This window comes from Panthera tigris, chromosome D2, assembly GCF_018350195.1.
Source record: "Panthera tigris isolate Pti1 chromosome D2, P.tigris_Pti1_mat1.1, whole genome shotgun sequence".
In the NCBI taxonomy this organism is placed as follows: domain Eukaryota; kingdom Metazoa; phylum Chordata; class Mammalia; order Carnivora; family Felidae; genus Panthera; species Panthera tigris.
Window position 1 is genome coordinate 30,314,354 of NC_056670.1, and position 24,491 is coordinate 30,338,844.

At 55.0% G+C, this 24,491-nt stretch overlaps 1 protein-coding gene across 1 annotated transcript in view; it reads left to right on the forward strand.

Moving 5' to 3' along the window:
- COL13A1 (collagen type XIII alpha 1 chain) overlaps nt 1-24,491 on the forward strand; it is a 147,076-nt gene that overhangs the window by 113,169 nt on the left and 9,416 nt on the right. Inside the window, 17 exon segments of the mRNA XM_042960600.1 lie at nt 613-666; nt 1,799-1,843; nt 2,224-2,289; nt 3,457-3,480; nt 5,218-5,280; nt 6,339-6,383; nt 6,760-6,912; nt 7,529-7,627; nt 9,130-9,174; nt 11,673-11,714; nt 12,632-12,658; nt 13,583-13,663; nt 17,149-17,184; nt 19,975-20,028; nt 21,046-21,099; nt 22,121-22,136; nt 22,139-22,155. Of these exon segments, the coding sequence (XP_042816534.1) occupies nt 613-666; nt 1,799-1,843; nt 2,224-2,289; nt 3,457-3,480; nt 5,218-5,280; nt 6,339-6,383; nt 6,760-6,912; nt 7,529-7,627; nt 9,130-9,174; nt 11,673-11,714; nt 12,632-12,658; nt 13,583-13,663; nt 17,149-17,184; nt 19,975-20,028; nt 21,046-21,099; nt 22,121-22,136; nt 22,139-22,155 (921 nt within the window).

Genomic DNA, 24,491 nt, shown 5'->3' on the forward strand with positions numbered 1-24,491 from the left:
CCTGGGACAAAAAGGAGGAAAGATAGAAGGCTGCTCCCAAACCTATGTCCTCCTTCCAAGTCCAGGCAAAATGTTGACTAGGGGAAGTATGTGCAGTGGGCCTCCTCCCATCTCTCTCTGCACCTCCCCTCCTAGACCTCCTGGCGCCCCTCCCTACATGCCCTGGGCCTTCTCGGTCCCCTCTGTCTCCCAGGCAGGACCTGAGGAGTTGTGCCTTTCCAAGTGTCCCAGGTTCCAAAGTGACCTGGTCCCCTGAAGCCAGGGGCAGCCAGCAGTCCACACATGGGGGCTGCCACAGAACTGGCCTGTGTGTGTTAATCAAGAAATGAGGAGGGCCCGGCAGGGCGGTATAGACCCCAGAAAGCCGTGCTGGACTCAGAGGAGGAAGGGAGTAGGCAGGGAAGGCTGCCAGGAGGAGGTGAGACCCAGGCTGGCTGGGTGGGAGTCAGATAAGTAGAAGGAGGTGAGTTAGCAGAAGCCAGTGCAGACACTGACGGAGATCCGAAGACACTCAACACCCAGAACATCAACAGCAAGGCCCTCGTGTGGCCCCTTAGGCAGCCGGCCGAACTGCCCTGCACACCCTCAGCCCGTGTCTCTCCTCTTCCCCAGGGAGAAGCTGGTGTTGATGGCCAGGCCGGCCCCCCGGGACGGCAAGGAGACAAGGTACAGAGGCCCCCAGTTCCGAGACAAGGGGCAGCTTGGGAGCTCAGGCCCCAGCTCAGAGAGAGAAAGAATCATGGCGGCCATTCCCACAGCTGGACCCCCAGGGCACAAGGCTGATGGGCCGTGACTCCTGGGGCCATCACTCCTGTAGGCTGGGGAGAGCCTTCCCCCAAGTCAGCAGTCATGCAAAGGCTGGCTCGGGGGTGCACGCTTGGGCCAGGGAGCCTCCCAGAGCCTCTGCTTCTGTGAGCTTCCACGCCGCTGGTAAAGGTGGGGCTCCCACTCCTCTCCGGCTCCTTCCTGTGGGAGGGTCAGGTCGGTGCTGCCCCATCCCTCACAGGTGCTCAGCAACTGAAATGCTGTGGGGACAGGGGCGTAAGGGTCAGGTTACCTGCAGGTGGCAGTGACTCAACGCTCCATGAGCTGGCCCACTGCAGGGTCACGAGGAGCTGAGTTCTATTAAAGGGACTGTTGTCCCTTTATCTTTACTTTCTATCTTGACTTTTGAAATTTGTCTTGAATGTTAACGTTGTCCCAGAACAGTTGGAAGTGTGGTTTGTTTTCATTTCTTCCCCCATAGCTCTGTCCTCTTTCCAGCAGGAGCAACCCCCACCCCACCCACCAGGGAGGTTGAGCGTTCCCCTTACGCTGAACTCCCTTTTTCCATCCTGCAGTTTGGGGCTTTCACACTCAGGCCTCTGGAAGAACCCACGGTCCTTCCGTGGCAATTACGACCGCCCAGGCCATTGGCAAAAACTTACTGAGCTCTTGCTCCTTGAGCTGACTGGAAATACAGCGGAGCAAAGGGCCTGGTCCCTGCACCCAAGGAGGTGGCTGACTTAGGGGCTGGGGAGAGGTGGCCAGGCAGACAGGTGGAGTCCCTAACCACTAACACAGGACAGAAAGAATGTCCTTCCAGTGAAAAGCAGCAGAGCCCAGAGGCGCTGGGAGGCACAGAAGAGGGCCTTCGGGTGGAGACGCTTCCTGGAGGGGTAGAGCCGGCACTTTAACGCACAGGGACGTTTGCAGCCCCTTGGCCTGAGCTGAGATGAGCCTCCCGGCCCTCTGGGGACATCAGGTTCTCTCGTACCCAGCCCTGACTGCGTCTCACTCCAACTTTGTCGTACGACAGGGTGAGCCCGGAGCAGCCGGAGAACAGGGACCGGCTGGCCCCAAGGTACGTGCGTCTCTCGCCCAGAGTCCCAGTGCGACATCTCACTTCCCTGGGCTCACGGCACGAGGTGGCTGGACTCTGGGTCTTGACGGGGAGGGAGGGAAAGATTGTGGCAGGAGGTTCGCGACCGCAGCCGTGACCGGACTCGGTCTTCTCCAGGCCTGGCTAGTCCCCAGCTGTCGCACGGAGTCTTCTGTGTTCGTCGTGGAACCTCTGGGCACCCTGCCTCAGTGTTGGGAACCCGCTGACAGGCTCCCCATCCTGCTGCTCTAGGTCCACCCGGGCGCAGCCAGGCATCACCCGTGTTGGGGACAATCCCGTCTAACAGCGGGCAGCGGTTGCTGGGCCCCGGGCCGGGGGGTGAGACCACGTTTGTCTTGCAGGGCAGCAAGGGGGAACCAGGCAAAGAAATGGTGGACTATAATGGGAACATCAACGAGGCTCTCCAGGTGAGTGGGGGCTAACCCAGACTCTAGAGATCTGGAGATGCCCCGGGGGCCTCCAAGGCTCTGCACCACGGCCTTGATGAGGGAGCGCTCCAGCACCCCAGTTAGTGTCCTTGAGGCCAGGCTAATGGGCAGAGCTTCCAGAAGAGAGGCCCCCTTGCTCTGTCTCCCTTGGCCTCTGCCTGCAGCCTCCGGGAAAATGCACCTCCCTCGTTTGGCAGCCGGGAGGCCCAGCCCTTGGTGTGGCCCGGCTGGCGGGTTATCCTGGCTCTGGGGAACTGAGAGCCGTAGCTGGAGCATCCTGGCACCCTGTGGGATGTTGACCTATCCAGGGTTCTGGAGCCCCGTTTCTTCAATAGCCCTTTCACATGGTAGAATCTGTCTTTCTGAAACATATCTCCTTTGCGTGCCTATTTAATCACGTTTCAAGTTCATATGGTACCCACCCTTTGAAGCAGGGTATTGCCATGAATGGCTAGAGCATGCTCGTTGGGAGTTGTGGGGGAGGGGTGCCCTGCATGTTGTAGGGTGATTAACCACTAGATGCCGCTAGCACCCCTCCCCCAGTTGTGACAACCAAAATATGTCTCCAGACATTCCCAAAAGTCCCCTGGGGGCCAAACCTCACCCCGGGGTTGAGAACCAACGCTCAAAAGAAAGTACCTCTGTGAATCCATCTGGAAGGTGTATAATCCTGATTTCATGCCAACGCTGTCCCTCTGATTTCTTGAGTGGCTCCATATCTTCCTATACGGTTCCGTATCTTGAGCGGCTCCCTTGTTTATGAGGAAGTACGTCGGAGGCTGGAAATCTGGGCTATGGGGGAAGAGGAAAGAACAAGGGAGAGTCCCAGTCGGTGATTAGAGAGAATAAGAGATGTGTTGTGCCCTCCTGCTTTGGCAAAGTGAAGGGAAGTCTGCGGTCCATTTCGGGACTTGACTGAGTTCGTTGTGGGAGAGCCTCAGAGCAGCATTTGGTGAGGCATAGGGACTTGTCTGCCCAGTGCGAGAGGTGGGGTGGTGTGGGTTGGGAAACACGGAGCCCACCAGCAGGGCCTACCCCTACTGTGCTCCTAAGGGGAGGCCCAGCTCCCACGTTGCCTGGGCCAAGGGGTGCCTCCAGATGGCTCTGGAGTTGTTCTTCAACTGATTGCGTGGCTTTGGTTTTCAGGAGATCCGAACGCTGGCCTTGATGGTAAGTCTTCCCCTTTCTGTTGGGTGCAGGGCTGGGGGCTGGGGGCTGGGGGCCAGGGGAGGGCAAGGACTTGAGGTGTAGCTTCCAGAAAGCAGGTGCTAGGCATCTGGGTTTGGACTGACCGTGAAGTGCTGGGGCAGAGGGTGAGGGGAGCCCGAGCAGGGGGGTCTCAGGAGCCTCCCCCACCCGGGGTCCCTATTGTCCTCTGGACAGCGTGTTCCTATGCTTCTCCCTAAAGCTGTGTCAAGGAGATGGAGGTAGAGAAGAGGCTGCTCTTTTTTAAGTTTATTTATTTATTTATTTTGAGAGAGAGAGAGAGAGAGTGTGAGCAGGGGAGGGGCAGAGAGAGAGGGAGAGAGAATCCCAAGCAAGCTCCACACGGTCAGTGCAGAGCCCGACTCGGGGCTCGATCTTACGAACCGTGAGATCATGACCTGAGCCTAGATCAAGAGTCTGACGCTTAACCGACTGAGCCACCCAGGTGCCCCAAGGAAGATGCTTTTATAGGCTTCTTGTTTTTCTCAACCTTCAGCCAATAAAATCCATAACCCTAAAAAATCAGTAGCAACTCAACCTCCGCATTTTCACCTTCCCTAGGAATCAATTTCATTTTCTGCACTCAGAAAGCCAGAGAATTCCAAGCCCAGGTTTTACTTGTGCACCTACCAGTGACAGGCCTGTGCATTTTTGTGGTGAATATTTATGGTTAACACAACCACCCCGAGGTTTAAGTTCCATGTGGAGAGAAGAAAGGAGATCACAAAGTTCTCAAACTGTTGGGATTTCATTTCACTTACTATTTTTCACGGCCACGTGCCACAGAAGGCTTAGGGGGTGTACAGATCCAGAATCAAGCACCAGGCACGGCATCCCCTGACCCCGGAGGTGGGTATTAACATCACACGATTCTGGAATCGATGAGCTTCGTTTGGGAACATTAAAATATATTATTTGAAGTAGTATTCGGAGCTGAACTTTCATGGAATTCTTGGTTCTTTTAAAATCAACCTCAAAGTATAAGTTACACACAATAAAACGTACCCACTTTTGGGTAAAGTTGGATAAGCTTTGACGAATGCACATACCTACGTATCCTCCACCCCAGTCACTCCAGAAAGTTCTTTTATGTGCCTCAGGCGTCAATCCCACACCGACCCTCAGCCCCGGGGCACCACGGATCTGCTTTCTGTCACAGTAGATTACACTTGCCTTTCTTGGAGTGTCATTTGAATGGAATCACACTGTATTCTCGTCTGTGTCTGGCTTCTTTTACTCAGCATAATGTGTCTGGGTTTCATCGGTGGCCTGGCAGGAACCAGTGCCTGCTTCATTTTTTACTGCTAAGTAATATTTCATTGTATGGGCTGTCGCAGACCTTCACCTGCTGATGGCTATCTGGACTGTTTCCTGGAGGCATTTTTAAGTCCCCGTCAGGAGAGGTCAGAATCATGTTCTTGGAGCCCAGGAGCCCCCAGGGGTGTTCAGAGGGAGAAGAGGGAGAGGCTGTTAGGCGTGGCTCTAGGTCGGTGGGGAGGGGGAGCATCACTCTAACCCAGACGCACTCAGGGCTCATCTGCCTTACACAGTGGGAACCCCATACTGTTTCCTTTGCAAAAAGGATGAAATGTTTGAAAATGATTGATCTCCGGAAACCAGCCTCCACACGCACCCCTCTGGCAACAGGCCACCCCTCCTTGGTTGGAAAGTTCCTCCACGGGTCTTTCTTTTCTTTCCTAGGGGCCCCCTGGCCTTCCCGGGCAAATCGGCCCACCCGGAGCCCCGGGGATCCCAGGCCAGAAGGTAACACTTGTCTTGACAAGGGGGGGGGGGCGGGCCCCGCAGAGGTACTGCGTGTGTCCCTGAGTGTGGAAGCCAATGGGTGACGCTCTAGTGTTCCCTGCAGAGCCACCATGGCAACTTGGCCTGTGACTCCTCCCGCTGCTCCCAGGCGCCCCAGGCCCTACCTTGCCCACATCGCAGCCACCCCCACACCGGCCACCTCGGCTCTGCTGCCTGACTTGGGCTCCTGTAATCCACAGGCTCCTTTGGTGTGGTGGAGCCTGGGTCTAGACAAGCCATGCTCCAGGCAAAACCATGTGGGGACCCCCAACCTACCCATCGGGCGACGTGGCACTTAAGCTCCTCCCCGATCTCCCTCCTCCCTCACTCCCTGCCTTTGCTCTTTTATATTCTGCCTCACCCCTGTGATTTTCTCAGAAGACCCTGCACGTTTGCCCCTCTGTCCTCTGCTCATGAGGGCCCCTGCCCTGAAGCTCCTTCCCCTCTTCCCCTACCTTTCCCACTCCTCATAGTGTGAGCCCAACTCAAAGGCCACCTCCTCCTTGAAGTCTCCCCTGATCTACCAGGCAGAATTCACTGCCCTTTCCTCTCCGCTCCCCTCATAGCCTCATTTTGCCTTGGAGACGTGGCTCGTTGTTTACTGGCCTCAAAGACAGAGACCAGGCCTCCTTTATCTCCCTCCCTGACCTAAAGAAGAGGCTTGGGTTGACGTGAAGATACAGGGAGCTCCCCCTGGGGCAGACGGGACAGGAGGGCCGGGTTGGGGGGCACTGGGAGACAACAGCCCCCCAGGGAGTACCCAGGGCCCTCAGTGGCAGCACGCAAGGTTGTGGCCAAAATGTGGCCTGTGGGGCCAGGAGGCCCGGACTCGGACCTAGCTCCACTCTGCACAGACCACAGGCCTTGGGCACACACCTCTGCCCTGGGGTCCTCACCTGGAAATGGAGGCAGTGCAAGTACATAGCTCCGGGGGACCCTGGCACATAGGAAGCGCCCCATAAATGACAGTTATCATTCGTCTCTGCTCTGAGAGTGACCTTTAGTTGTCCTGGCCACAGGGGGAGATTGGACTTCCAGGCCCTCCAGGACACGATGGGGAAAAGGTAAGAACATACACTCCCAGACAAGCCTCCGAAGATGGACCTTGACCTGGGCTGGCAGGGGGACCTGGAGGGGGGACAGAAGGCTCTGGAAGAAGCCCAGGTGTGAGCCTTGTGGGGAAGAGAGTAGGGGAGGTGGGGGCCAACCCTACGCAAGCCTGAGCCCCACACTGCCGGCCCCAGAGGAGCCAGGAAGACCCGGCTGGGCTGGGCTGGAAGTTTCTAGAATTCCCAGGGAAAGTGGACAGGCTCTTCGCCTGGGCCAGTCAAGCACTGAAGAGCCACATCCTTTGGACCTCCCGTTCTTTCCTGTTCTCTCTCTCTCTCTCTCTTTTCTCCATTAGTGTATATAAATAAGTATTGCTGATATTTTCTAAAGGGACCTCGAGGCAAACCAGGCGACATGGGCCCTCCCGGTCCCCAAGGCCCCCCAGGAAAGGCTGGGCCCACAGGAATGAAGGGTGAAGACGGACACGTGGGGAGCCCGGGAGAAAAGGGGGAGAAAGGGGAGACGGGGCAAGCAGGCCCACCGGTGAGTGCTGGGCCGGCCGGGACCCTACCCTGTGACGCGTGTATGCCTGCACAGTGTGCCACCCCAGCATGGCTTCCTCAGGGTCCCCACTGCGGCCTGGGCCGGAGACCTGCAGCCAGGAAGTGGGGGCAGGAGACTCAGCTGGGTTTCCCTTCAAGCCCCCCCGCCCTTTTCTTTTATGAAGGCCAGTTTCCTATCTCAGGAGAACTGGTCCTGTTCTGTCATCTCCTGTGTCCTCGGGAAAGTTGCTGAGCCTTGCAGAACCTGTTCTGTCATCTCTAAAATGGGGATAAGAATGCTTCCCCTGGACCCTTCACTGGGTTGTTGGGAAGGCGATGAAGTCGTAGGTGTAAATGTGCCTCTTTGGAAAGTATGCGGAAGCCTGACACCCCGGAGAGGCTGCAGGTACAAAGAAAGGACCGTACCCAGTCCAGCCAGGCTGCCGACTTGACCTGGGAGTCTTCTCTGGGCCTCAGTGGTTTTTATCTGTGAAATGGGCACCATCCTAGACACCTGCCCTTGGAGGAAGGGAGCCATGTGTGCATGCCACGGTTGGTCGCAGAGGCCCACTTGATGACCTTGCTCTTGACTAACAGAAATCTTTGTCGATCTGTAGGGTCTAGACGGCCCAACTGGGGAGAAAGGAGAACCAGGTGGCCAAGGGAGACCCGGAACAACAGGATTGCCTGGCCCGATCGGGCTCCCGGGATTTACAGTAAGGCGAGAGGGCAGGGTATCAAGGTTGTCAGCAGGCAGCTGTGGACGAGGGCATGCGAGCAGGGGCGCCCTCGCTGTGGTCACCAGCCCAGCAGATGCCCGGCGCTATAACGATGCTGCATTAACCCCCGCCCGCCTGGCTGGCCTCAGTGGGGGGCGGGCGTGTTCTCTTGATGAGCAGCTACTCCGTGCAGGGTACTGACTGGAGTGTGAACAGTGGTTCCCACTTCTTCCGCTCACGGCACGGCGGCCCCTGCCTTCAAGCACCAGCCTGGTTCAAAGGCGCTAGAATCTTAGACTCAGAATTCTCCTCTTAGAAGTATAAAGAACCTCAGAGGTCAACCCGCCCCACCTCTGACCCAGCGCAGGAGTCCCTCGGGAGCCACTAACTGGGGCTGCCCCACCCAGATGGGACAGGGGGACAGCTTACGGCCTCCTGATGTGTCCCCTCCAGTGTGGAGCAGGGGACCTGCTCCTGGATGTGGTGTGGGAGCTTCCTCGTCGCCCTCCCACCACGGGCCCTTGCTCTGTTCCCAGAGCCGTATTCATTTCTGCAGCTGCGTTGCAAATCACAAGTTCAGCCGCTTAAGACAGCACGCGCCTGTGACCTCAGAGTGTCTGTGGGTCAGGCGTTTTAGGCCACCGGGTCTTCTGCCCGGGGCCTCACGAGGCTGCGGTCAGGCTATTGGTCTCTGTTCTCACCCAGGTCCTCATCCAAGCTCGCTGCTGTTGGCATGGTCCATGCCATAGTAGGACCATGTGCCTTGCCATAGTAGGGCCACGTCCCTCAGCTACTCCAGGCTGCCAGTACGGGCTGTTCCCCGTGACAGACGGTTCACATTAGAGCAGCTTGCTTCTTCAAGGTCAGGGCCGGCAGGGGTCTCTCAGTGCCTGCTTCCAACAGAGCTGTGTGTGTGTGTGTGTGTGTGTGTAACATATTTCTAACATAACCTTAACATGTGTATGTTATAGTTTGTACCATGAACTTGTAACATAACCACAGGAGGGACATCCCATCACCTTTGCCAGGTGCCATATTCTGTTGGTTAGAAACAGGTTTCCGGTCACTGTAGGGTCTGTGCACGGCAGGATCCACGCACAGTATCGGCCTCTCCTCCCGTGGGATGGAACCACAGAGTCTTTTTTTTTTTCTTGATGTTTATTTTTGAGGGACAGAGCATGAGCAGGGGAGGGGCAGAGAATCCCAACGTGGGGCTCGAACCCACAGACCGTGAGATCGTGACCTGAGTCCAAGTCCGACACTCGACCGACTGAGCCACCCAGGCGCCCCATGGGACCGCAGAGTCTTGAAGACCGCGATCTCAGGGCCCTTGCCGGGGCATCATCCATCAGGCTGACTGCCTCCTCAGCCTCCGAGATGTCCCCCGGTCACACCTAGGCCTAGTCTAGTGCTGGTTGGTTTGTCACACATTTGAGGGTATTCCTGTGCCAGCCTTCCCTGAGGGCCGGCATCCACACCGTGGTGTTTTGTGCCCACAGGGGGAGAAAGGAGAGCCCGGGGAGAAGGGAGACCCAGGAGTGGAGGTAGGTTGTACCTGCCCTACCTTCTGTGTCACGGGGGTGGGGGGGCGGGGTGTTGACAGGGGTCTCATCACACCACAGCCCCTCCAGGGTTCCTGTGCTCTAGAAAGAAACCCACAACTGCCCGACACAGGGACAGAGGAAGAAGCTGAACATTCACTGAACATAGAGGCTCGGCCTCAGAGCCCCGGTTCACGGTCTCCCCCTTGGTGTTCACAGAGCACCCGCCATGCTTCGTTCCCGGTGCTAGAGTCTGGAGGTAGGAAAAGAAACAGAGCCGTCTCTATGCAGCCAACAGTCCCAGCAGCAAGCATACAATGGTTAGCAGCTCAAGGAGTTAGGTGAGCATCCTAGAAGATGGGCCATTTGAGCAGGGTCTTGAAGACTTTGTAGGAGTTTGCCTCGAAGCTCCGGAAGCCGGGCTTTCCAGAGAGACGCGTTATTCTCTGAGAGATGTCTGGTGAAGGGAGGAGGACACAACAGTGGAGAGGAGCTCAGGATGGAAGTCAGGTTCTCACAAGATGAGAGGGATTCCGGCCTATTTGTAGGCTCAGGGAAAGAGCCAGGAAAGCAGCAAAGCTCAGTGGTATGTGAGGGAGAGGACGTTTGGTGGGTGGGCCAAGGCCACCCAGACAGAGCCAAGGAAGAGACCAACAAGGCTTCCCAGCCCCCAGAGAGGTCCCCTGCCCCTGGTCACCTTCAGTGTCACCAAGGCCCAGCCTCACTTAGGGAGACAAACCTGATGATATGATATGGTTACCGAGGTGGACGTGCATGGTCTCCTAACGGAATGCTCCGAAATGCGGGAAAAGCACCACACATAGAAATGTTCCTTCCAGAAGTATTTAAAGTACAAATTGGAAACAGGCTACATTTCTAACAAGAAGGAAATGATTCAATAACTTATGGTTGATAATACTACTGGTAATAAGGGTCCCCATGTTTGAGAATGTTTGTGCCAAGCACTGTTCCGAGCCCCAGCTGGGGAGGAACTCATTACGTGCCGTGCAGTCGCCATGAAAAGGACGCTTGTGGGGAACGTACTCAAAACATAGAAAAATTTGTTCTACTTAAATGAAAAACCAGCAGAGAATCAAATTATACATATAGATATAATTTATGATAATCATCATAAATTATATATATATATATCATGTATATGTATCATGTATATATATAATCATATATATATAATTAATGATAATCATCATTAAGTACGGACGTATTCAAATACATTTTATGCCGCATCAAAAAAGCGTGGAAGGAAATAAAGCAAAATATTAGTATTCAGATGTTTATTCTTTTTCATTCTTTCAATCCCTTGTAATTTACAAAATATTTTAATGGGTCTGTTATTAATTATTTTATTTTCCAAATTATCATCCGGTAAAATCGACGTCTGTATAGTTCGTGAATTTTATTCAATACATAGGTTTGGGTAGCTTCGACCACAATCAGGATACATGAACTACTTATTTATAATAAGAAAAAAAGCAGTAAACTTTTTCACAAAAGAAAATCGAGTTTCCAGAGGTTGAGCCGAGAAGTCCACAGATCCAAGACACATTAGAGGTACCAGTTCTGCCCGGTGTAGGGAGCTCCTCTCTGATGGCCTGGCAGAGAGGTCACACCCCGGCCACACTCCATGGGATTCTAACTCTGGGAAGGCGAGAAGAGCTTCAAAGTTGAAATGGGGTGAGCAGCTCAGAAAGGAGCAGGCAGGACTTCCCCTTGCCTCCTGGGTGACTGACTGTGGGCAAATGGATGTCCATCCTGATCAGAAACAGAATCTGCAATGAACAGCATCCTCCACAGAGAGAGAGAGACCCCCTGGGTCCCTGCCCCTTCCCTGCCCAGTGTGAATCTGTTCTACCTCACTGTGTCTTCAAGGGAAGCAGAGACCAGCGGTCTCTGTTACAGACCCAAGGAGACTTGAGGGACATTTTTCCAAAACTGCTCAGCGTCCCCCCCATTCCACATAACCAGTCTCTGCTCCTTGAAGCCAAAGATCTCAAATTCAAATGCCTGCAAGGACCAGGCATGCAACAAATGAAGGTAAAGGTCGAGGTCAAAGACAATAGGGGGTGGTGGGGACTGGGGTCGTCGGAAGATCTCATGCCCCAGAGGGGAAACCTCTTATTCAGCTCTAGGCAATTGTTGCCAGGCTTGAACAAGAGTCTTAGTGCTGCCAGATGTTTTTTTTTTTTCTTTCTTTCTCTCTTTTTTTTTTTTCAAGAAAATCTGGAAGTCTAGACGTTTCGACAGCATTTCCTGGCAATGTTTGGGTTTTTTTGTTTTTTTTTTTTTAATATTGTACAGGTTAATCAATTGCTGTGAGTTTCTGCCCTGTTCTAAGCCTTCTTTTGGGAGACTACATGCTGGGCAGTTCTGTCTTCCTCTGGCTTTGCAGTCAGTCCCCAGCTGGACCCTGAGCCATGTCAGAAGGAGAGGCCACTTGGAGCGTAAAGGCGGTGGGCTAACCATCTCCCTTTGGATTCTAGGTTCCTGGGCCCCCAGGGCCAGAGGGGCCTCCCGGACCTCCGGTAAGTCTGGAGGGCTTGTCAGTGTTTCAGTCCACTCTAACCGGGCCCCTGACATCCCCTCACCGCAGCAGTCACTGGGGTCAACCTCAGAGGCCTCAGGTCACTGTCACGGCCTCCTCCCAGGATGGGATTTTCTCAACCGCAAACCCCTCCCTACTCCTTTTCCTTCCCTTGCTAAACAGGCACCACCTCAGTGACACCAAAGAACCTGGGTGTTGCCGGGTTTCCCAAAAACAGTGGAGTGGCCAGGCAGCCCTGGGGTCTGGTCCCACGGCCCTGCAGGAGTCCCTCTGTCACTAAGCTCTGCCCTTGGCCATCAGGCGTCTGCTCTCCTGTTTCCTCTTTCTGCTATCTGGCCAGCAAAATGAACTAGATTAATAGAGACAGTGATTTAAGACCAGCCCCAGTGGATCGGCCTTTCCATGGTTACAGGTGATAAGATGAGGCCTTTATAAGGTCCCCAAGCATTCTCAACCAACAGATGCTGGTCCTTCCTCTGTGGGGTTCACAGTCCCCAGGGCACTGTGTCACCCATTGTCACTGGCAGAAGTAGGAGTAGTAATGATGAGAGTAGCCAACATTTTTCGAGACTTATTATGTGCCAAACACTGCTCCAAACACTTTGCATATGTTAATTTATTCCACTTTTGCTGTGTTCTTTCCAAATCTTCCCTTCGTGAGACTCTAGGTCAGCTGTGGGGGTTACAGAGAGACTCTCTGTCAGTCCCTGGCTGGGGAGCCTGGATCAGACCCCGCCCCAGGGAGGCCCAAGCACAAACCCCCTTAGCATCCCCTCTGCTTCCCCTGGGCAGGGACCCTAGGCCCTTGCTCTTTCGTGGTCCAACTTGTGGACAAGGTATTTTTGACCTAACCAGAAATGCAGTTCTGAGACACCCCTGTTTTGCTTCCAAATGCAGGGACTCCAAGGTGTTCCTGGACCAAAGGTAAGAAGAGGTCATGTGACAAGTGCAGGAGCAGGGGAAGGGGCGAGGGGTGAGGGCTGCAAAGGAAGAAAGTCCTTCAGAGACAGGTGGCCCAGCTGACCCCCTCCCTAAATGGAATCGCGTGACCCTCTAGCCAGTGGCTACAATCAGGACAGAATGAAGTCCTACAGTCCTTTTCACATCCATCATTGACACTGGGCGGGCTTTGGATTTAGAATTTTCCCATCCATTAATCCACCCAGTGAGTGACAGGTTAGATTCTTAGCAGACGATGAAATCCTTTTCCGTGTGACCCACCCCAGATCCTTCACTCGCCCTGAAGTTTGGGTGGGAGACAGAGAGGGGTGTAGTGTGGGCCCCCTCCCCGGGTCCAAACCCACTGGTCTCTAGCCTGGAGGTCTCCCAGGCTCCCCGCTCAAAAGCATTCCAACTGGGTAAGAGGGGCTGGGCGCTGATGGCCTACTGGCCCTTACTTCCTGCCCCAGTATACTTCAGGGGACTGTTGGGCAATTTCTTGTCCCAGTTAGTTTGCAAGCCTCGGGGTTCCCATGCTGGCATTTCAGGCACCTGCCAGTGTCTGGAGGGCCCCACTTTTGCTGCTATACAAGTGGTCACTTAGGCCCAAGCCCCACCTGGAATTGCCCTGTGGGCTTGTGTCCACTCCACCCCCTTTTCTTAGGGGGACCTCCCAGTCACCACAGGCATACTGAGGACTCGAACTGAGGGAGAGTCAGGCTAGGAATTCAAGGACTCCTGGAGTCTCCAGCCTGCCATCCCTGGGCCAGCCACCTCCACCGCCTCCCTCCTTCATCCTCTACCTGCCCTCATCTCCCCAACCCACCCCACCCTCCAGGATCCCAGAACGCAACACTGAGGTGGCTGAGACGTGCCCATCTGTGATCTTGCCCCCTCCCTTTCCTTCAGGGGGAAGCGGGACTGGATGGAGCAAAAGGAGAGAAGGGTGTCCAGGGAGAGAAAGGAGACCGAGGGCCGCTGGGATTACCCGTAAGTATCTCAGAGCCAGCAGCACCGTGAGGAGCCCAGCTGGGTGGTCCTGAGGAGGCCGGGTGGTATACGGGACCCCAGGAGAACACTGCTACAGGTTCTCAAGCTCTGAGCATCCCCGAACTCCGCGTGGTTTTGCTTTCCTACCCCGGGCGAGGTCATAGCCTCTAATTCCCTTACCCAGGGCTCCCTCTGGGCCAGGTCCTGGCCTGGGTGTGGGGGGAATAGAGAGCTACATATGACACCCCCCCCCCCCAAGGAGCACCCAGCTGGAGAGCCACAAGTGGCCTGAGAACAGCCTCTGGCCTACATGTGCCTGATTCAGAGGCAGTAAAGCTCTGCCTTCCTGGGACCCCAGCGTGAAGGACCTGGGGGCAAGGAGACAGTGAAACGTCTTCGTCTCTCTCTTATTTTCCTACTGAGACCCGAGCAGAGCCCCCGCTCTCTGCTCTTAAGCACTGGCCATGGCAGAAAAGCCTGTACAGAGGCAGATTCTCTGGTCCCAGCAGGCTAAGGCCTTTCAGATCTCCCGTCGCAGCCTGCCCTGAGATCAGATCCCAGGTCAGGGCGAGGGGCCGCTTGGGAGGCATCTACATTTCCAGACATGGGGCCCGGCCAGGGCGAATCTTTTGTCCCAAACTCCATGACAAGCTCATGGCCTTGTCACCGCCTCGCCCTCCCTGGAGCCCTGGGCTTCATCCTCCCTCACACCCCAGAGGGGCTGGCACTCTTCATGGCTTGGTTTTCTAGAGCTAGCGTGGTCATTCGCGGTCCATCTCCTCATTTTACTGATGGCCCCAGAGAAGAAAGAGGGTCACTTGATGGCATATGTGAAGTCAGCGGTCAGGCCACGCCAGAGGCTGCTCCTTCACTGAGGCCTCAGCCTCGAAAAGGGGCTCATTCCAGCCACTGGGGCTTCCTCCGTCCCAGGCACAAGGCCAGTTCCCACCCTGGGAAGCCGTAAAGAACAGCTTTGTTCTCCAACAAAGAGAAACCCAATTACCCCAGCTTGGCAGGGCTCGAAGGTCTGGTTAATATAATCACAGCAACCAAACAGCAAGAGCAAAAGGTATGATTCCACCCTCATTAGCGCATCAAATGTAGGACCATTTAAGGAGCTGATGTACCTGAAAGAAAACTGATGACTTGAACAGACATTTTCCTGTGTCTCAGGCTATGTCCGGCATGGTTAAATGCTCCTTACTGTTAAAGAGCCTTCCTGCCCCCGCTCAACCACAGATCTCTCCTTGTCCGCCTTCATGGCCCCAACACCCTAGTGAACACTGGGGACTGGAGCCAGGGGTTGAAATGCAAACGGCACAGAGACCGAACAGGTCACATAAACAAAGAAAGTGCCAGAGGAAAGACAAAGTGCCAGTCTACCTTCAACCTGTCAACTTTCAATAGCGAAACGGGCACAGGGAAATACTTTTGCTAGCTTAGGAAAACAACAGAGCAAGCATATTCACAGCTGGCAACAGACGGGGACTTCGGAGAGACAATAGGGAGGCGTGGGGACTGTGGCCCATTGGAGACCATGGGTCCCTTCTTAAGGAAAGCCGTCCCTCCTCAGTTCAGCTGACTGTTGCCTTGGGGGAATGAGGGTCCAGTATTCTGGATAGTCTCATTTTTCAAAGGAAGCTGGACATCTGGCATTTTACATGACATCTCCCCATTTTCTAACGTGAAGTCAAAATTCCTTGCAACTCTGCAGATTGTGCAAAATATGTCAGTGGCCCACATATGCCCTGAAAACCTCCAGTCTGTGTCCACTGCTCCAGATCTCTCAAGATAACTCAGTATTAATGCTGCATAGACAAAGTGTGTGGATATTTAGTGAAAGCTCTGATTTTTGGCTTCACCGCAATATTGTATGCTGTATGGTAGGAGTCTGCTTCTCTAGGACATCCTATTCAGTTCCTCCTGTTTGCCCTACAGAAGTGGTTCTCAGGGCTGGCTACACACTGGAGTTGCCTGGAACTTTCCAAACATGCCATTACTCCCAGCCTCATTCTTGGAGACTCTGGTTGAGTTGGGGTGGGGTGGGACCCAAGCATCTGTATTATTTGACATGTTCCCCCAGGAAATTCTCCTGTGGCAGTGGGGTTGAGAACCACAGCTTTCTAGGCTGTGAGTCAAGATCATCCTGGAACTTTTGTGATTCTAATACTGAGAAGGAAGTCCCCAGAGGACCCTACTACCCAACACCCTTTCCCCTGCCCTTCCTTGCCAGGGGGCATCGCCCCACCGTACAATCCTGAGGCCTAGGCGCATTTCTTTTTCTTTTTTTTTTTTTAATATTTTAAATGTTTATTTATTTTTGAGGGAGAGAGAGAGACAGGGCACAAGTGGGGGGAGAGGCAGAGAGAGAGGAAGACACAGAATCCAAAGCGGGCTCCAGGCTCTGAGCTGTCACCCCAGAGCCCTACCCGGGGCTCGAACTCATGGACCACGAGATCATGACCTGAGCGGAAGTCGGACACTTAACCAACTGAGCCACCCAGGCACCCTGGCCTAGGCTCATTTCTGAACTGCTGGAAGTAGTTTTTAAGAACTCAGTCCTTACCGGGCCAGAGTGTCTCCACTGCCTTCTCTGTGGTTTGTCACATTGGAGTCATTAGACAAATTCCCCCCTGGTTTTTCTAGGTGGGTCTCAGGGGCAGCTTCCCAGCCTATTCCCCCCTCGTATATCACTGGATGCTGCATTGCAAGTGGTCTTAATAGCATCCCACCCGCCAGCCAGTTTACTCCAGGGCGTACGTGGCCTTAGACCTTTGTCGCAGTCAGCTGCCCCCAAAGCCTTCTTCTATAAAAGGGCCCTTGTTTGGGACAACACGAAAGGATCGAGTTCGTGCTGAGTTTTGCAAACTGCAGTGCCAGAGAAAGGTCAGCCATCGTTAGCACTAACATCCGAGCCCCAACGCTGGAGCAGAAGCAGGCTGGCTTCTCCCCCAGGTTCCCAACTCAGTACTGATTTCCTCAGGGTTCCCCAGCATGGCCCGGTCTCAGCTGCTGTGCAAAAGACGCTGGAAAGACAACCCACCGTCCACACAGGCTTGTCCCTCTGCAGTGAGACTGGTCCTGGGGAAGGGATGCACTACCTCTGGTTCCAGACACCTTCCCACGAATTCTCTTTCTGCGTCCCTTTCTCCGGGGCACTGGAAGCCCCTGGGAGAGGGGTTTCTGAGAGGGGATAACAGGCGAGAGGGAAGCAGGGGGCGCTGAGGATCAGAACGGCCTTCTGCACGGATCTCCACCGGCCTGCTCAGCGGTCGGCCCCACTGCACCCAGTGTCCGTTTTCGTTGGTTTCCGTGTGAATACCATTACCTGTCCTCCCAAGCCTATTTCTCCCGTTTTGTTTGATTGCCAGCATTTGTGTCTGTCCAGAGTCACTGCTTCACTCACCTCTTCCCTCCCCGGTCCCTTTTTCTCCCTCCCGTTCCTCCCCTCCCCTTTTCTTGGTCAAACTGTTCCCTTCGTCCAGGGAGCTTCAGGTTTGGACGGCAGGCCTGGGCCACCGGTGAGTGTCGCTTCTCCGTCACCCGTCATCCCACCCCACCCCACCCCCGGCCTGTGACCCCTCTCGTCTGTCCCTGTCCCGCTGTGGCCTCGTTTTCCCCGTGAGTCATGCCTCATCCCACCACCAACACCAGAAAGGTACCGTCTGCACTCAGTTCAGAAACGCTTATTCGGGTCTCTTGGCCAAAGACGGATGGCCTTCATCTGAATTCCCCCGGCCATCGTGTGAACCCAGGGTCCTCAAATCTGAATTTCCTGACTGCCGGGCACGGGGTGGAAGTCTGCTCCAGCGGCATAGACTCTGTTTCTCGCGGAGGGCCGAGTGCGGCCTGGGAGCCCAGCCCCAGGGGTCGGGACCCTGACTCACGCCCACCAAACACAACAGTGTCTGTATGTGCCTGTCATGCCGTGTTGTCTTCATGCTGTGAGCTCTGTCCATCTCCTGTCTGCCCACAAGGGCTTCCTAGTCCTGTGCAGCCCCTGTGGAGTGTACTGGGGTGAGGACAGGTGTAGCATCTAGGATCACATGGGATGGTCCCAGCTCAGTGTTCGGCAGGCATGTTATAGCCACTTCCTGTGGTGCCACAGCGGCCCCGCGATTCAACGGGGGGCTTATGCAGAGCAAGTCAGGAACATTCGGGTCCCCTCTTCATTCTTTTCTGATTCCAGAAAACAGGCATCACTACTCATGACTAGAAAGCGCCTGGCCCTTCTTCTCGTGACAAACAGCTGAAGCATCAGAAAAAGAGTCTCTCCTCTCCTCTCCACCTGCCAGGCCCCTCCCAGAGCACCCCGGGAGGTCTTTAGGGAAGTGGCTTTCCCACTGAAGCCTGTCACCTTCCCAGGGTATAGGGATCACTGACCACCGAGGGCCAGGAGGCTGAACTTCCCTGCCCGGGAGCCGTCACCAGAGCTGTGGGTACGCCCGGCCCCTTCCAGCCAGGGAGTCCCCGCCCTGCCTTTGCGGGACACTTGTGAGGCCACGGCTGCATGGTCTGCCTAGAAGTCGAGGTTCTAATGAGCTGGCTGGAATGGCCCTCAGGGGAAAGCGAGTTTGCAGGCTTTCATTTGTGGACGTGCAGGATATCCACTTGGGGTACAGGCCGATGTCAAAAGCACAAAGGCAGCAGTGGGCCTTCTCGGGGCCCTGGAGGTGGACCTCACAGCTGGTGCAGCGGGAGCCCAGAGCTTCGAGAAGGAGCCGCAGAGCCTCGTCCTAGTGCACGTGTCCTCGCCAAGCAGAGGCGGTGACGTGGCTCAGCCGAGACCACGGCCCTTCCAGAGCCCCTCTCCACCATGCGTTTACGGAGGCGACACTATACCTGCTCCCATACGGAGACTAGACCTCTTATCCAGGCATCATTCCGGCTTCGCTCCTCCCCAGTCCCTCCCTTTTCATCCTCCTCACGCCCAGCGCACCTTCCCCAGGTGGCCCGTCAGGCGAGGGGGATGATCTGTGGCTGGAATCAGAGAAAGCAAAACTGTCCTCACAACGCGCTCCGTTCTTCCTGGACGGACGGGGGAGCAGTGCAAATTCAGAGATGCTGTCCCCTTTGGGCCCCAGGTTTTATTTTTCCTCATTAAATCAATATCACAACCTTAAAGGAAAAGTTTTATGGGGCAAATAACCCTGCCCAGCCAATACTGACATTTATTGGTGCCGAATGCGTGACATACATTCAACCGTTTTAATGGGCAGGGGCCTCAAAAGCAGATGCTCGTATCATCATCCCCATTTCACAGGGAGGAAAATGGACCCTCAGAGAGCCCAAGAAACGTCTCCGATATCGCAGAGTTGAAAGGCCTGAGAGGCTTGACATGAGGCCAGGAACTCTGGAGTGCCATTCTGAGCCTGATCGGGCCTCCTTCATTTTTGACACGCTCTTGTGCCACCTGCCCAGTCCTCCCCCCGTAGTTGCAAAGGGGGCACCGAGAACGTCTTAGCGCTCTTTATCTTTTCCGCGTGAGGTCAGTCAGCGTTTCCCCCACTGGCTCGTGCCCCAGAAAGCCCCCCACAGGCCAGCCCCTCGTCCTCAAGTCCCTGTCTGAGCAGGAAATCTAAACACCGAGGCCGAGCAACAGGAAAGCTCTGAGATGCACACTTCGTCCAGTCCGGGTGGAAACTGGCGAAGATAATTGTGTCACAGCCAGCCCCGCCCCCACCCCCCGGCAGCCCCGATTCGGGAGCCAGCAGGACACATCTCCCGGCCAGGCCAGCGCTGGCACCCGTCCGAGGCACACTGCTTCACTGTCCGGTGCAGCCTGCCCCGCGGGGCCTGGGAGCGGGTGCAGAGGCCCGGCCGGAGGCGGGAGGCCGGGGCGGTGGGGCGGGTGGGCTAAGCGGTGGCTGAACGACCCTCCCGCGCCTGCCTCTGTATGTGCGTCTGCATCGGTCTCTGTGGCATGAAGCACCTCCCGCTGCATGTGGAGCTGCGACGGCAAGCAGGTGCCAGCCCGCGCCCCCACCCCGGGGATGGCACCCACCCCTCCCAAGCGCTTCAGGGAGCAAACTAAGCAACAGTTCTACCGTTTTCAGCCTTGGCAAGCTTGGTGGTGAAGCGAAAGGGTTTCCCCCCTCAAATCTGGCTCTGAGGCAGGGGGACGCCTCTCTCCCCGAGGCCCCCCACCCAAACAGGAACCCGCCCCAGTCGAATGACTGCCCTGAATGAGCCTGGCCTCGCCAACCCTGAAAATGGGCCTCTGGACCTTGCTCATCTCCAGCGCCGGGCGGGGCTCCCGGGGCTCCCCCTGGCACCGGCCCCCTCACGTCTGCTTTCTTTCGCCTCCCCAGGGTACTCCAGGACCAGTCGGAGTTCCAGGCCCAGCGGGACCAAAGGGCGAGAGGGTGAGTGCTCGGGAACCCTGCACACACACAGGGGGGTGGTCTGCACACCAGGGGCAGTGAATGTGAACACTAGGAGGGGGCCAGCGCCCCGGCCCGGGCTCAGCCGCGGGTCCTTAGCCCCCACCCATTCCTCCTGGAGCAGCAGGGACCTCCTTGTCCTCTCCCAGTGACCCTCACAGCAGCCCGTGGGGGAGCCGGCCGGCCTGGGTTGCTCACTTTATAGCTGTGAGTGGACAGACGGACAGCTTCCCGTGCTGGGCTCCTAGTCACCTGGCATTAGTCACAGGCTCAGTCTGGCAAGGTCCCCGGTGCTGCTGGGACCAGACACACCTAAACCCTGTATGATTGAGGAAGACAGCATAGAACGGAGTGCCAGGTGGCATAAGAAAATCCTGGCAGTCAGGAGGACGGGCGTTAGGCCAGCTCCCACAGTCACGTCTCCCAGCCGCAGCCCGGGGAGTGGGCATGTGCGGTGCCGGTGGGGGGCTCGGCTCAGGGGACGAGGAGGGCTGCCCGTCCCGTCCGTCAGCTCTTCCCCAACCAGGCCCGCGAGGGGCGGGTCACCGGAGAGCCGCTGGGACACTAGACCTCCTCCCTAGGTCACAGGCTTCCCTGAGATCACAGCCGCTTTGGGAACCAGGATGGCTGCTCTCAGAGGGGACAGTTGTGGCTTCAAAGAAGAAATCAAAGCTCTTTGCCTCTTCCCCACCTTCGCTGTCCATGCTCATGTCCTGCTCCTTGTTCCCCTCCCCAGCTTCTGCTTGAGGGCCAGCAACTACCTTCAGGACAGTGTCCGGTTTTTCCAGAGGGCCTCGGGGGATGGGCTCTGCTGGAGGGAGGGAGGTGCCGAGGCACAGTCCACACCAGTCAAGCCCTCCGCTCAGCCCTTGCTTTGCAGTGACAGCTCTTTGAGGGGACTGGAGAGGTTTCCTGGGTTTCACACAAAAACAGAAAACGGTTGATGGAAGGTTGTTGCCCCGTCAGGGAGGGCTCATGGGTTTCTCTCTCCTGTTTCAGGGCAGCAAAGGAGACCTTGGGATGACAGGACCATCAGGAGCGGCTGGGCTTCCTGTAAGTGTTGCAGGACGGGAAGTTTCTCTCCGCCTATCCCTACCCCCAACAGAGCCATCGTCACAACAGAAAACCCAGAGCCCGGAGCAGACATCCAGAGCTAAGCCAGAACGCTGATTTCTGTGACAGAGGAGGCTGCCAACAGCCAACTGGCCGTGGAACTTCCCTGCTGGGCACTGCTCGAGGCAGTGCTTGGGACACATGGCCCCTGTTGGGCCTCAGGTCCTCAGGCATGAGGCAAACACGTACGAGCCCCTCCCGCTGCAAGCCTCTGTGTTCCGTGCAGTGGGGGCCTCACAGACGAATGTGTCAGCGGCCCCTGCCGTCGAGGAGGGGCAGAATCAAATCCGCATCATAGTAATGCCAGAGGGAGAGGTTTCATGAGAGGGGCGGCTCTCCCAAGAGACAGCCTTCCCAATTACGGCAGATTTTCCCGTTGGGTTGTTATAAAAGTCGGTCGCCCAAGAGAGCCAGGACCTTTGTTTCCCACCCACTGGAAGTTGGGAGGTGGTACATCTGTTCACCAGTTCCATGCCCAGGCAGCTTTGCTCGGGCTAACCCTGGCCGGTCCTTGCCTTGTGCCGTTCCCCTAGCTAAAGACAATGGAGAACAGCCTGTACCTTGAAAAGAGGGTATGAGCAGCTTTGGGGTCATTTATCTAGCAAGAGCCTGGCGGGAGAGCCATGCAAACACCTCTTCTGCCAGGAGAGCTCTCTGTGTCCAGGCCGTGTCCTCAGCACCTGGCACTCATTAGCACGAGTGAGCTAGAAGAATAGAGCCACCGGCCCGGAGCCTCGGCTGCAGCGAGAGAAAACCAGGACCCTGTTCTTGGCTTTGCCCATAACTCATTATTTGTCTCTAGGTCAAGCCCCTTTGTCCCCCTTCTGTAAAATGGGGATAATTAAGCCTGTCTCTGATGAATCAGACATCAGTGAAGACCTTTATGATCCTGGAAGGAAGGACGGGATGGCCATCCTGCCTTTTCTCATTAACGTGTCTTCATTTGTGCGATTTATTACAGGGTTTACATGGACCACCCGGGACAAAGGAAACCGGGTGAGTCTGAGCCTTTGCACTCTGGCTCTGCTTACTAATGTCTTCATGATGTGGTGGAATGATCAATTGGGGATTCCTGACCCACCATTGGCAGATACAGTTTTTCCTGGCAAATCATCCTGAATTAAAAGGCTTTATAGTGAGGGGCTCACTGTGTAGCACGCAGGCAGCCTGAGGCCTAATCCTGAAATAGAAGCATGGATTTTTCCACAAGACAAGGGGAGACTGAATCCCAGGGTGGCCATCAGATTAGCATTGCCATCCAGCAACGGGAGTCACGTGCCCAGCTCTCCCTAGGGTGCCCTGATAATGGACCCCTAAATGGTATTTTCTGAAACTTAGTTTCGCCAGGCATCCCAGGCCACTGGTGAGAAAGAAATAAATTCCAGTTCCAAGCGCAAGCAGACAGCTGTTGTAAGCAGCCAACCCTTTAAAAAATCATCACAGCCATTATTTCTCTTGGAAAAAGTCAGCAGGACCATGAAATGAATTGCACCTCCCGAGGTCCTCTGCTGTCCCTTTGGTTTCTGCCGTCATCAGCAGGACACAATTATTGAATGTCCACAGCACCCATGGCCATATGGTGGTACACGGTGGATGACACAAGACGCCTCTGGGCCCAGCAGGGACCATTTAACTACACCCGACCGAGAGATGACCACCGGGTCCCTTCATAGAACGTCTCATCTGCTGTTTCCTCCCAGTGGTTCTCGGAGTGTGGCACACAGCTCTTAGAGGCCCAAGTGCATCTTCTAGTGGGTCATAAAATCCAAGGGTCTTAGAGGTAGACAAGAACGAGTGGGGGAACAGATGGAGAACAGGCCAGAATCACGACAAAATATACTGAGCTCACGCAGACAGAGGCACAGCAGATAGCTTTCAACCCCTGGTCTTCTGGCTGATCTTCGAGCACTGATAACCGTGTTCCTGGCTAGAAAGTGCCAGAATCTGTATGCTTATATCTTGCTTATATCTTATATCCTGTCATTTCAACTTAAGGTGTATTTACTGAACTCCTTCTATCCCTAAATTGTCCTTTCTTTTTTTTTTTTTTTTTTTTTTATTTATTTTTGGGACAGAGAGAGACAGAGCATGAACGGGGGAGGGGCAGAGAGAGAGGGAGACACAGAATCGGAAACAGGCTCCAGGCTCCGAGCCATCAGCCCAGAGCCTGATGCGGGGCTCGAACTCACGGACCGCGAGATCGTGACCTGGCTGAAGTCGGACGCTTAACCGACTGCGCCATCCAGGCGCCCCTTTTCATCGTTTTTTTTTTTTTTTGTTTTGTTTTGTTTTTTTTTTTTTTTTTCCTAAATTGTCCTTTCTGGCAGCAGGTCAAAAGCAACTCAATTTGTTCTGTGGCCTCTATAAGTAAGAGGAAGCAGGCAGAGGGGCCCCTACTAAACTGTCCGCGGAAAACCAAGTCTAGAAACCACCGGAAGAAACAGACCTACTTCCAGAAATGTGCTGGCTGTTCAGGCAGGCTGGGAAGCCCACCGTCCTGACTGTGACCACCAAAAAAATTGATCATTCCACCTCTTAGCTGGCACACTAATTCCCTTTCTAATTTATTTCTACAGTGCTCTGGTTGTCTTTGTCATACTCAATTAATACTTTTTGAACTATTTCTTAAGACTTTTCCAGTTGGCTTGAGGCAGTGAGCCATTTGGAGGCTGCAAAGCCAGTCCCCGGTGGCAGTGACCATGTCGCCCTAGACGTGGAGACAGGCAGAAAGATGCCCTTGTCCCAGCTGGAGGGGTGGCAGGAGACTGGAAGTGATGATGTAAGGGACTGGGGTTGCTGAATGCGCCAGTGAGGTCCCAGGAATCCACGGGAGAATATTTCTTCTCCACGACTCCTTCCTAGCTAAAGGTTTTACACACTTTCCCCTGCCCCACCCATAAATTAGCAATATGCCACTTAGTAAAAGTCAAGTCCGGCAAACGGTCAAGTTGCACAAGCCCGCTTTCGAGCATACCGTACCGGACAACTGACTTATTCCGAAGAGCGGGTCTCTGAATCAAGGAACAGCTTGTGTCCTCTATTCAAGAGATCTGACTCTCGGGATGCCAGAATGTGCTGGAAGAGCTCCCCCTACATCTCACCTCCTCAGACAGACCTCTTTCTACCCCAGGCCCTAATGGACCTTTGGGGAGAGATGTAAGGGCTTGGTGATAAAGCCTTCAAAACAAAGGAAGTTCCAAGCACAGTCAATGCTTTGCCAGGGACAGTTTTTTTTCCCTTAGGCTTGAAGCTCAGAGTATTGACACTGTGGTCAAGGGAAAAGCCCAGAGGGGCTTAGATGACATTCTAGTTAGAAGCCCCACTGTTGCTCA